At 36.0% G+C, this 12,672-nt stretch overlaps 1 protein-coding gene across 1 annotated transcript; it reads left to right on the top strand.

Annotated features, from left to right (window-relative positions):
- The first annotated feature begins 3,564 nt into the window (after positions 1–3,564).
- LOC131851516 (threonylcarbamoyladenosine tRNA methylthiotransferase) lies at positions 3,565–12,026 on the top strand. Its single transcript, XM_059202024.1, has 9 exons — positions 3,565–3,576; positions 3,671–3,908; positions 4,919–5,093; positions 5,989–6,146; positions 6,727–6,993; positions 8,704–8,869; positions 9,543–9,650; positions 10,513–10,678; positions 11,602–12,026. The coding sequence occupies exons 1-9, from the start codon at positions 3,565–3,567 to the stop codon at positions 12,007–12,009; spliced, it is 1,698 nt and encodes a 565-aa protein (XP_059058007.1). The 3' UTR covers positions 12,010–12,026.
- Positions 12,027–12,672: the final 646 nt, after the last annotated feature.

Here is a 12,672-nt window from a genome sequence, read left to right as displayed (position 1 = left end):
TCATCAGTAATAATATACACAAATAATTTTAAATACAAACAATATTAATCTATTCTCAATTTGACTTTTGTGTTATTTTTCATGCATGATTAAAAAAAATACAGCATTTTGCACTCCTCTAAAATAATTATAAGTGTGCGAAATTTCATACTCCTTCGTTTCCGCAATTTTCGTAAAGACAAGTACTAAGTTTTAGCTTCAAGTATTAAAAAAAATATGCAAGATTCTCGTATCACAGTGTTTGTAATAAATCTTCTCCGAAATATCTTGACCGATTCTTATGAATCTTTGACTATATCTACTGAGGTCTGAGAATAACCAGCTGTGGCCCTTGTCAAACTTATTTTTATTTTATGGACAATTTATTAATTATTGATTCGGTATTAGAAATATATACAACCCTTAATGTTCGACTTCTACCATGAACTCCTATTTTTTAATAACTACATTAATTTATATGACAAAACAACGTTTTCCCAGTCTGCTATCTAAATATATATCACTCAAAGGTGACTGACATACGCCCGAAACTAATATTCAATACTAATCCATTTTTAGCAATCTAAGATTGAAATTTCAATCTATTTTTGTAAAACGCGTGCCAATAATCTATCTATGGATTGACATTGTAATCTTTTATGATCTATCAACGCACAGCCCAAACCATTGGACGGATCGGGCTGAAATTTGACATGCAGGTAGATGTTATGACGTAGGCATCCGCTAAGAAACGATCTTGATTAATTCTACCCCCAAGGGGATAAAAAGGGTATGAAAGTTTGTATTAAACTTTGTCAATTTTAAACCGATCGGGTTGAGACTTTGCATACATAAAGCTACTATGACGTATGCATCCCCTAAGAAACGATTTTGATAAATTCCACCCCTAAGGGGATATATTAACGTGAACGAAGCCGCGGGCAAAAGCTAGTTATATTATATTTTAGACCGCGCCATGGCCTGTAGTACTTCCTCGACTTACTCCCATTAGATTAGGAGTTCAAATCTGATTGACAAAAACAACATTGTTAAATTTATCAAATTATATTTCTAACTCTTCAGAAACTTGACTGGCATAAAAAAAACATTGTACAATTCATAAAATAAATATTTCTGACTAACTCTTCGATGATGGAAACACCGTTCACATTTTTTAAATAATTGTAATAGCAAACAAGCCGGTGTCGGTTCACCTCATAGGAAGTGGTAACCATTCCGAATATCATAATATTTATGTCACGTTTATTTAGTGAATTCGCTACGGTCATTTTCAGGGGGCACCGCGTGAAGGTCAGCCTGACCTCGGACATTTTTTAATGGATGATAACGGAATAGTGCACCAGCCGGCTAAGCATTGCAACGTAAACCGTTAACGCAGGCGGATAAGATGATAAGATGAGAATCAGGTAAGGTAATTTAGCTCATCGTTGCAAATTCACAAAGAATTCATGACGATGGTTTACAGGGTAGCCGCGTGGAAGTTAAGCTGACATGGTACATTGCTATTGGGTCATCAGTCCTCATCACTAACTATCCCGATCCCACCAAAGATGGGAGATTGCTACAATGCAACCTCTACTTAAGTAGATTATTATTATTAATAATATTAATTAACATCTTTATTTGTTTCAAATAAAAACTAATACAATTGCTGCTTGCCACTATTTGCAGTTACAAACAATGCCTCTCAACATTGCTCACAAATAGTGCATCCCTCCCACTTTATTTGTACTAGTAGACCCGGCCACGCTTTCCTGTGGCTAAGTTTCTTGAATAAAATAATATTGCGACTATAAATTGAGATGTAGCTATCCAAACTTTCAAGTTGGATCAAATTGCACACAATGTGCAAATCAAATTTGCAATCGGTTCAGTAGTTTAGGAGTCCATCGCGGACAAACAACGTCACACGCAATTTTTATACATATTAGTATAAATGTAGGATTATGGGGAATATACACATAGGTTCATTTTCTTCAAAATGGAACAAAACTGAATTTTGGAATTGCGAAAATTTAAAAGCCAAGACATAGTGCTCCACAGTTTTTATGTATTACAACGTCTCTTCTTTCAATTACAATAATAATAATACTAAAAGGTGACAACATTTAAAGCACGGCAGCTGTATTATAGAACATCTTTTGTTGACTAAATACCACCCCACATTATTATAACAAAGAACTATGAACCTTCTTCCAAAGTAATAAGTTTTAAACTGCAATTATTCTGATTGACACGGCCGCGCATTGCGTACTGCGATGCGATTCGAATAGGTCGATTTCGTTTGGGGTCCATTTCTATTGTCATCAATTTTGTGGTTACCTACACCTGGTGATTAATTTCTGTGTTAAATAATTTATAAAAACAAATGCCAACCTCAGTGATGTAAGTCGGATGGTCGCGGGTTCGATTTCCGCACAATAAATTTTGTACATATGTTTGTTTATATTAATTGGTCTGAGTATTTCGTTTTATATATTTTCAGTTAAATAGAAAAAGGCAATATTCAAAATGTAATTTTTTTACAAGACAAGCATTAAAAATGATTGAATGTTTTAAAATTTATTTAATTTGTTTTTCCTTTTAGTTTTAAATTTACACAGAAGTATTATATATTATTTTAAAAGTATTTAGATAATGATTAAGACGGCGTGGTTAATTTAATTGACTTATATAAAAGGAGGCAATTCTAGCTTCTAATTTTGGAAAATAACATTTTTCTATTTAATCGACGATATTCAAAATGTATTAAATATTTCTCTAGCAGTTTATTTAGTATAGTGGTCCATAATCGTTAATACATCAGATAAGATAATATTACAATATAAAACTGTATTTATAGGTTTGGGTTCAGACGTAAATAATGTTTAAATACCAAAAAATTAAGTCTATGCAATATGTCGAAACAAGAGAGTTTTTTTTTTATTATATGTACTTCAAATAAATTTGTTACGTCAATATTAATATAGTAGCTAGACGAGTGCATGCTTATAAGAGCAGATGAGAAATTAATTAATTCATCAAATAATGACACCTCGAATAAAATCTGTGGGCTATTTGGACAGCTCTGGTTTATTCTATTTTATCATTTACTTACTTTGCTGGATACGAATTGTGCTGTGCAGGAGTATTTATAAGACTATCAACTCCTTCTAATCCTAGCTAAAACTATTTTATACTTAGAACTATACAGAAGAGAACTGTAAGAAATTTATGGAGACAGATATTATTCTAAGTACATCAAACTGATATATTTAATTTTGAATATTCTTTATTAGATATTTGATGGCTGTAGACAACTAGACAGGTTTTAATATCAGAGCCTCCAACTTAAAGGTGTTAATTTTACTTTTTCCCATATTATTTTAGTAATAGTTATGTTGAACCAATACAATGACAATAAGTCTTATTCGTAGTCATAGCATAACTCCCTGTATAATTTTATTAACAGAAGAATAGAAGAGAACAGAAGAAGAATAGGCAGAAGAGCTTGTTTTCCTTACCTGTAAGTACGTTAATATAATATATATGTCAATCTAGTAATTATCGAATTATCGGATCGTCATGGTTGTATGGGTATAGTTTCCTTTGCCTTTCCTTTAGAAGATAAACAGAAAAAAAAATTGATTTGTCAGTATGGCTGTCTGAATTTGAAGTATTGTGCTGTCAGTGTGCTGTCAATCAAGTGAAGTTTGTCTTGTCTGTGGTAAATATTATCACAAATTGTGCTTTGAATAAAAATGCCAGTACTGAAATTATTGACGATATTGAAGATTTAATATCGTCTCAGGACATAACACCGAAAGAAAGATATTCGAGCAGAAAGAATGTGAATGCTAGGACGAAAAAACGGGAAGTGAAAACTACCGAACCCGTCGAAAAGGTTATACTGGAAAGTGTTGTTCCAGGTATTTGTAACCTAAAAATAGATGAAATCTGTTTTTACTTGTTCTACTTAACAACTACAAGACATAACAGCTTACTTATAGTTAAACGAATTAATAGTATTATATATTTTATATTAATAATCTTTATATACTATATAAACACTAGGTTATTCATTATCCATCAGTGCCCACGAACCGCTTTCTGTTTTATATAATGATTAATTGTTAGACAATTCCATTTTATTATTATTATAGCCTTAACATCCACATAACACATATTTTTCAAACCTATAATTATTTCTTTTGGTTATTTTTTTTTCTTATTATGTCGCCCCTCGGGTAAAAGGCTCCTCCAACTTCTGCCAAACCTCAACAACAGGGGGAAAGGGGATTGTTAGTAATGTGGACTCATGACCCCATTACTAGCAATGTACTATGTCAGGTTGACCTCCACGCGGTTCCCCCTGGAAACCATCGTGATAAATTCATGGTGAATTTATCATGTTGGGCTAACTGACCTGACCTCATGCTCATCTTGTCATCCTCCACTGGTGCCCCGCCAGCGTAAACTGATAGCGCAGGCGGGTGGACTATTCCATTAACATCCATAAAAAAAACCTCAACAACAGACAATTCCATATATTACTGACACTTTTTATTCTGTCACCCTCCTTTTTGATAAAGACATATGTGATGCTTAAAATCCACTTTGTTTAAAATCTTAATATGCACAAGTGTGGGGTAAGGGGATTGTTTGTAATGGGAACTAATAATGCCATTACTAACAATGTACCATGTAGGTTGTCTACCATGCGGTTCTTCCTAGAAACCATCGTGATAAATTCTTAGTGAATTTGTCACAATGGGCTAACTGACCTGACTTCATATTCATCATATCGTCCTCCACTGGTGGACCTTCATGCCTTCATGCCACCAGCATAAACCGTTAGCACAAGCAGTTGCACCATTTCATTATCGTCCACAAAAAATATATATGTACAAGTATAATTATTATAATAATAAAATTACAGGCACTCAAACAATATATGTGAAGACATGGGGCTGTGCTCACAACAACTCCGACTCGGAGTACATGGCGGGCCTGCTGGCGGCGCACGGGTACCCGCTCACAGAAGACAAGTGGCAGGCACAGCTGTGGCTGCTCAACTCTTGTACTGTGAAAAGTCCTTCGGAAGACCACTTCAAGTATGTTCAAATATAAAAAAAAAATTCTTTTCTTTCTGTCTAATTCTAATATTAATATGTGAAGCAGAAATTTTGTACCCCTTTTTATGAAAAAGGGGTATTGTACCCCTTTTTATTTGCGTATGGGAGACGGTAGAAAAGGGTTTCATACTTCTGTATGAAGCTTCACACACTTATAATTTATATAGAGAAGGAGTGTGGAATGCTAATATTATATTATATTATATATATATATATATATATACTAGCTGTTCCCGCGACTTCGTATGCGTGGAATTTAACTTTATATTTCTAAAATTAACGATTTTTTCTAAAATAAAAGTAGCTTAAGTTACTCCTTATAACATTAATTACTTGCCAAAAACAGTCCCGTCAAAATCGGTCCAGCCATTTCAGAGATTAGCCGGAACAAACAGACCGACAGACATACAGACAAAAATTGTAAAAAATGTTATTTTGGTGTATGTACCTTTTTTATATTCATATGCATGCAGTAAAAAACGTTTATGTCAATATTACAAACAGACACTCCAAGTTTATTTATATGTATAGATAAGAGAGAGCTACATAAATTCAAGCAAAGTTCAGTAGCATCAACAGTGAATAAGTGTACCGATACCGTGAGTGCGCGAACTATCGTTGAACAATCTAGTGATGGTAGATGAAAAAACTGCTGTCACCTATCTATATTAACATCCCTGTAACTCCAGTTAGCTCGTGACCACGGCTAGTGCAACCTAATTGAAACGTCAAGAGAGGTAAATACTATTATTTGCCATAAAATTATTCCTGTAATAATCTCTGAGCTAGCTCATTAGGGTGGAGACTAAGCTGAGTATTGCATTTTGAGTCCGTTGTTAATTAATAATTAAATACATTTAAATACATTTTATAGAAATGAAGTGGAGCTGGGCCGCAGTAGAGGCATACATGTGGTGGTGGCAGGGTGCGTGCCGCAGGGCGCTCCCCGCGCCGGTTACCTGCAGGGGCTCAGCGTGGTTGGCGTTCAACAAATCGATAGGATTGTGGAGATTGTAGAGGAAACACTCAAAGGTAAGCTTTGTACTCCTACAAAATTAAATGGGCAATAGTCACTACATAGTATAAAACAAAGTCGCTGTCGCTGTCTGTCCGTCACGCGTCACGTCCGTCACGCCACGGATTTTGAAGCGTTTTTTAATAGATACAATGATTCAAGAGGAAGGTTTATATATATAATACATGTACACCCATGCGAAGCCGGGGCGAGTAGCTAGTAATGAATATAGTGAAATACAAAAGTAAAATACATATATAATTGTTAAAAGTAAAAGGCTCACAACATGTAATTTCATAAACATAGACATTTCTAAATATAAAATATTCATGCCTGTTGTATGGACAGACATAAATTTAGTAAACGAAGTTCCAACAAGCTTAATCGCTTAAATAAGAACCCGTGACCGGTCGTAAAGCGGTGTGCTAGATCACTAGACCACTGAGGTCGTCGTATGTATATTGTGAAACAAAGGTGACAATATATTACATAATATATACATATTGTCACTGTTGTTTCACAATATACATAGGATAATATACAGTGAGTTCCTTAATCAATACTCATAGCTAATACTTACTTTATAACTTTTTACAGGACACACAGTCAGATTATTTGGTCAGAGGAAAACTGAGGAAGGTCGGAAAGCAGGTGGGGCGTCCTTACTCCTCCCCAAAGTACGGAAGAACCCTCTCATAGAGATCATCCCCATCAACACAGGGTGCCTCAACCAGTGCACCTACTGTAAGACGAAGCATGCCAGGGGAGAACTGGGCAGCTATCCCCCAGAGGAGATTGTGGAGAGAGCCCGACAGTCATTCAAAGAAGGTGTCTGCGAGATATGGCTTACTAGTGAGGATACAGGTTAGTTCCTTAGTGTTGGAAACTATATTGCATTTTTTTTAAACCCTGGACTATTCACTCAGTCTGGATGGTCTAGTCCCAGGGTAAGTAGAGCTTATGTTATGGGTACTAGACAACTGATATAAATACTTAGATATTTTTTTTTGTAAATACATACATTATATAAAAGAAAACACCCAGATCTATACAAAGAATCATGCATAAATACAAATGTTTGCACCGTGCGAGGAATCGTACCCGCGACCGGTCGTAAAGCGGTGTGCTAGACCAATAGACCACCGAGGCTGTTAAATATGTACAATTCCTGTTTTGTTTTGATATGTGTCATAGATTTAGTAAAAGAATACATAGTTTAGGTTATCACGACAAAAATCTTTAGTGGCAGAATCTGCCCTGAAGAGGAACGCCAGTTCCAAACAGGAGAGGAAACGCCACTACACATCCTATATGGTTGTAGCCCACTCATGTATAAACGAAATATTTAATATAGCGAATTTGAAATAGGGCGAGCACAATAGATCTATGTAGGTCGCAGTGCTACAGGTGCTACAAACATCTGTCAATAGCCCAAACAAACCAATAAAAAAAATTAGGTTATCAGGGCCTCATATTGTATTAGATATTTTTCTGCCATTTAATTTCCCTGAAGTAACTTCAACTGTTCATATTTTTTCTTTTTTGTACTTCAATATTGCTCCTTTTTAAATGTCCTTACATAGTATAAAATAATGTCGTTGTTGCTGTCTGTCCGTCCCTATATATGCTTAAATCTTTAAAACTATGCAATAGATTTTGAAGCGGTTTATTTAATTGATAGAGTGATTCAAGAGGAAGGTTTATATGTATAATACATGTACACCCGTGCGAAGCCAGGGTGGGTAGCTAGTGTTATGTAAACAAATAAAAAAAAGCATAATAAGAAACGGTGAAACAATTTTTTTATACGCGTATTAACACTGGACGAAGGAATTAACACGAACTTAGCATTCCGTGGATTCACCGTGTGGATATCGAGTCTATCCATAGCATATAGTAATTTTTGTAGCTGTGACGTGGTCGAGTGAATATAGTCATGCTCACTAAAATGTCCAGACATGTGGTGGCGTGGTGGGCCGGGTCGTTGGGCTCCCTAAAATATGGTCGAGCGCAGTGATGGCTGGCTCATCCGTCATACTCGTGAACGAGTGCTGCTTGTAGGGACTGGTTTGCTCTTATCACTACGACTGATTTAATCTTATTGTGTTTTTATATTTGAGCCTAAATAAATTAGTGCTGGTTGGTAGTTTGTATTCACACGTTTCGACTTATTAAATGTGAACTTACAAGGATTGTTTAAAAGAGCAACACACAAGTTTCTTGCTTATTCTTCTTGTGATGAGACAGCTTTCCGAATAAGCGGTAGATTAAAAAAAATGTTGACTATTCAAAAGTGCTTAAATTAAGTTTATTTGAATAAATGATTTTCTATTCTATTCTATTCTATTCTATTCATCGTGTGGCTGAGAGGGAAACTCCGATCAGTTCCCGGGACTTATGACCCGGGTGTAGGTTAAAGGGCAAGTGCTCATGTAGAATATGATGCAATAGAAATTCATATATCCTCCTATTCAAGTCGTCCAAATAATATGCATTTTTATGTGATAAGAAAATTGTTACATTCTATTGTTTACTGTTTCACTCTGTTAAAATGTTGGTTATCATTATTTTTAGGAACATACGGTAGAGACATTGGTTCATCTCTCCCTGAGCTGCTGTGGAGGCTGGTGGAAGTGATCCCTGAGGGTTGCAGGCTGCGGCTGGGCATGACGAATCCACCATACATTCTAGAGCACCTCGAACAAGTTGCAAAGATCATGCATCATCCAAGGGTTTACAAGTAAGTCTATACTGTAACTGACTAAAAAAGTTAATGATTCCTGATCGACTGCTTACGATAAGGTTTTGTTTGGAGTACTTGGTTCATTGAGTTACAAGTTATTTTCGTATTAAATATAATATTGATTGCCTCGGTGGTCTATCGGTTGGTTAAGGACACCGTTTTTTTCCGATGATCGCGGGTTCGATTTCTCGCACAGTACAAACATTTGTAGTCATGAGTAAAGTTGTCAGATTTTTTCAGCCTATAAGGGGCAAACTCTTTAATAGGTAAAAAAATACGAGAATTTAGTTTTTTATCCCGGACAAATTATTAAAAGATAAATTGTCTAGCGTAAATTGATCGATTTAATAATACAAAACGGGGCATGATTCGAATACAGGACCAAGTCCCGCCGGGACATTTTAAACTAAACCTAAAATATGGGACGTCCCGGGAAATACGGGACGTCTGGCAAGGCTATTGATGAGTATGATCTTTTGTATCGGTCTGGGTATTTTCTATTATATATTAAGTATGTATTTACAATAAAAAAATATATATGTATTTATATCATTTGTCTAGTAGCCAAAAAATACAAGCTCTACTTAGCTTGGGACTAGATGGCGCTGTGTGATTTGTCCTTAAATATTATATTAGTACCCATTACGAATAACTTCTACCCTTCATACAGGTTCCTACACGTTCCGGTGCAGTCTGGCAGTGACCAGGTGCTGGCAGACATGAAGCGGGAGTACACCAGGGCAGATTTCGAGAGAGTTGTAGACTTCCTCAGAGAGAAGTATATATAAAAGTCTATTATTATATGATATTATTGATTACAACTCAATATCAGCGCTGGAAACTATATTTCCAGCATTACAGTTGAGTTATGATCATTTGTAAATTGTTGTTTCTTTATTTTTTACTTCCTTATTGTTGTACATCATTTTATATAGTATAAAACAAAGTCGCAGTCGCTGTCTGTTCGTCCGTATGGATGCTTAAATCTTTAAAACTACGCAACGGATTTTGAAGCGGTTTTTTTTAAATAGATATAGTGTCGAAGACGAAGGTTTATATATATAATACAAGTACACCCGTGCGAAGCCGGGGCGAGTAGCTAGTGTATTATATATATAGACCTTCCTCTTGAATCACTCTACCTATTTAAAAAAAACCGCTTCAAAATCCGTTGCGTAGTTTTAAAAACTTAAGCATACATAGGGACAGACAGACAGCGCTGTCGCTGTCTGTCTGTCCCTTTTACTTTGTTTTATGCTATGTAATAATACGTCAGAACAACATATAATAATAATAATAATAATCTCAGGACAATTCAGAGCCATCTAGACCCAAGTTAAGCTATCTAGAGCTTGTGTTATGGGTACTGGATAACTGATACATATACATAGATATTTCTTTTTGTAAATACATACATATTATACATAGAAAACACCCAGACCGATACAAACAATCATACTCATGAATACAAATGTTTGTGCCGTGCGAGGAATCGAACCCGCGATCATCGGTCGCAAAGCGGTGTGCTTGACCGCTAGACCACCGAGGTCGTCATATAGGCTATATATTTTATTGAAATTTATATATGAAAGTTTCACGCGAAACCGCGGGCACAGCTAGTAAAGATATGTATTATTCAGGGTACCCAGCATGACCATCGCGACCGACATAATCTGCGGATTCCCGACCGAGACGGAACAGGATTTCGAGCAGACAATGTCTTTATGCGACAAGTACCGTTTCCCGTCGCTGTTCATCAACCAGTTCTTCCCCAGGCCCGGCACCCCTGCAGCCAAGATGACCAGGGTGAGAGATATACCTTTATTTTTACTGTTACCATCACCATTGTCACAGGGTAATCCCCTGTAATGGGGATTGTTTGTAATATGGACTAATAACCTCATTACAGTAACGCACCATGTCAGGTTGACTTCCACGTGGTTCCCCTGCAAACCATCATGATAAATTCCTGATGAATTTGTCACGATGAGCCAACTGACTTGACCTCATGATCATCTTATCCTCCACTTGTACCCCGCCAGCGTAAACCGTTAGCGATTCCATTAACATCCATAAAAAAAAAACCCGTCTAATCGAGACCCGAAATTGAAATAATGTTAAGATATAATAGTTTATATACGTATAATTCAATCGGGGATCGAAATTACGACAGCCTGAGCCGAGGTTCGAATCCCTAGCGTATGCTATCATGGCTTCAGACTAAACTCACCTGTCGTCTGTGTGTTTAGTCGTGAAAAGGCAACAAACAGATATACAAAGAAATTAAAAAAAAAAATAACCTATAGCTGGAAATAGAATAGAATAACATTTATTATATGAATAATGAAATAAGAACAATATTTATTAAAATTAAATATTAATATATAACCCAGATTCTGTTCTGTTCTCTTATATTTTCAATATTTTTTTAACTGTTTACTGTTTAAAACCTTTGGTACTATTGGTAGAACGGCATAAATATAAATGTATTGTTATTTTTATTTTCCTTCAAATAAAAATTATAAATTCTATCGCATGCGTAATCCTTGTTAATGCGATTTTACTTAAAACAACATTTATTTAAAAGACCAATACGCATGTTTCATGCACATGCTTTTTGTAACGAGTCTGCGTTCTGAATATGTGGTAGAATAAAACAAAATATGACTATTCAAAAGTTCTTATATTAAGTTTATTTGAATAAAGATTATTTCTGTTTGTTGTTTAAGGTACCAGGCCAAGAAGTGAAGAGGCGGACCAAAATACTATCAGAGCTGTTCCGCTCATACGAACCGTACGGACATAAACTGGGCCAAACACAAGATGTACTTGTAACAGATATATCCCACGACAAAAATTATTACGTCGCGCACAACGAGTTTTACGAACAAGTATTAGTGCCCAAAGACGATAAATATATGGGCAAAATGGTCACAGTTCAAATAACGAACGCCACGAAATTCTCTATGGTCGGAGAGCCAATAGACAAACCCAAGATGGCGGGGTTGACGGCGCCGTTAAAGAAAGGAGAAGTGTCCGGTGTCTATGCTACGAGGACAGATAAAGTGTCAGTGCCTATACCAATATTTGTGTTACTGTTTGCATTATTGTTAAGAGTTATTTGGATATTTATGTAGCGATAGTAAATATATTTGTAAGAAAATTTGTTTTTTTTATGTAACTGGAAGCCCTGGCTGACGTACTTGATGGTTCGGGGTAACCGTAGCCTATATAAATAAATAAATAAACAATAATGGACAAATTACACAGCGCCACCTAGTTCCACGATAAGCAGAGCTTGTGGTACTAGACAACTGATATAAATACTTGGATTTTTTTGTAAATACATAATATACATAGCTAACACCCAGATCGTAGGGAAGGAGATTGTTAGTAATGTGGACTAATTACCCCGTTGCTATCAATGTACCATATCAGGTTGACCTCCACGTGGTCCCCCTGGAAACCATCGTGATAAATTTATGGTGAATTTACCACCATGGGCTGGGGGGAAAGGATTGTTATTATTGATTGCTAGGATTGTTACACTGATGATCTCAGTGCCAGCAATATACCACGCGGTTCCCCCTGGAAACCATCGTGATAAATTCTTCGTGAATTTGTCACGATGAGCTAGCTGACCTGACCTCATGCTCTTGTCATCCTCCACTGGTGCCCCGCCATCGTAAACCGTTAGCGCAGACGGCTGCAACATTCCATTATCACCAATAAAAAAAAATGTCCATCCATATGCATGTATATACATGCACATGTATGGACATTTTTTTTATATATACATA

Source organism: Achroia grisella, unplaced genomic scaffold, assembly GCF_030625045.1.
Source record: "Achroia grisella isolate CSIRO2021 unplaced genomic scaffold, CSIRO_AGI_Agris_v1 utg784, whole genome shotgun sequence".
NCBI lineage: Eukaryota > Metazoa > Arthropoda > Insecta > Lepidoptera > Pyralidae > Achroia > Achroia grisella.
This window is presented reverse-complemented; position numbering and strand designations above follow the sequence as displayed.

What these genes read in the sequence shown, in the direction of transcription:
- LOC131851516 (XM_059202024.1), top strand. An exon ending in TGTAGAGGAAACACTCAAAG is followed by an intron (nt 6,147 to 6,726) that starts GTAAGCTTTGTA and finishes AACTTTTTACAG; the next exon opens with GACACACAGTCAGATTATTT. An exon ending in CATCATCCAAGGGTTTACAA is followed by an intron (nt 8,870 to 9,542) that starts GTAAGTCTATAC and finishes CCCTTCATACAG; the next exon opens with GTTCCTACACGTTCCGGTGC.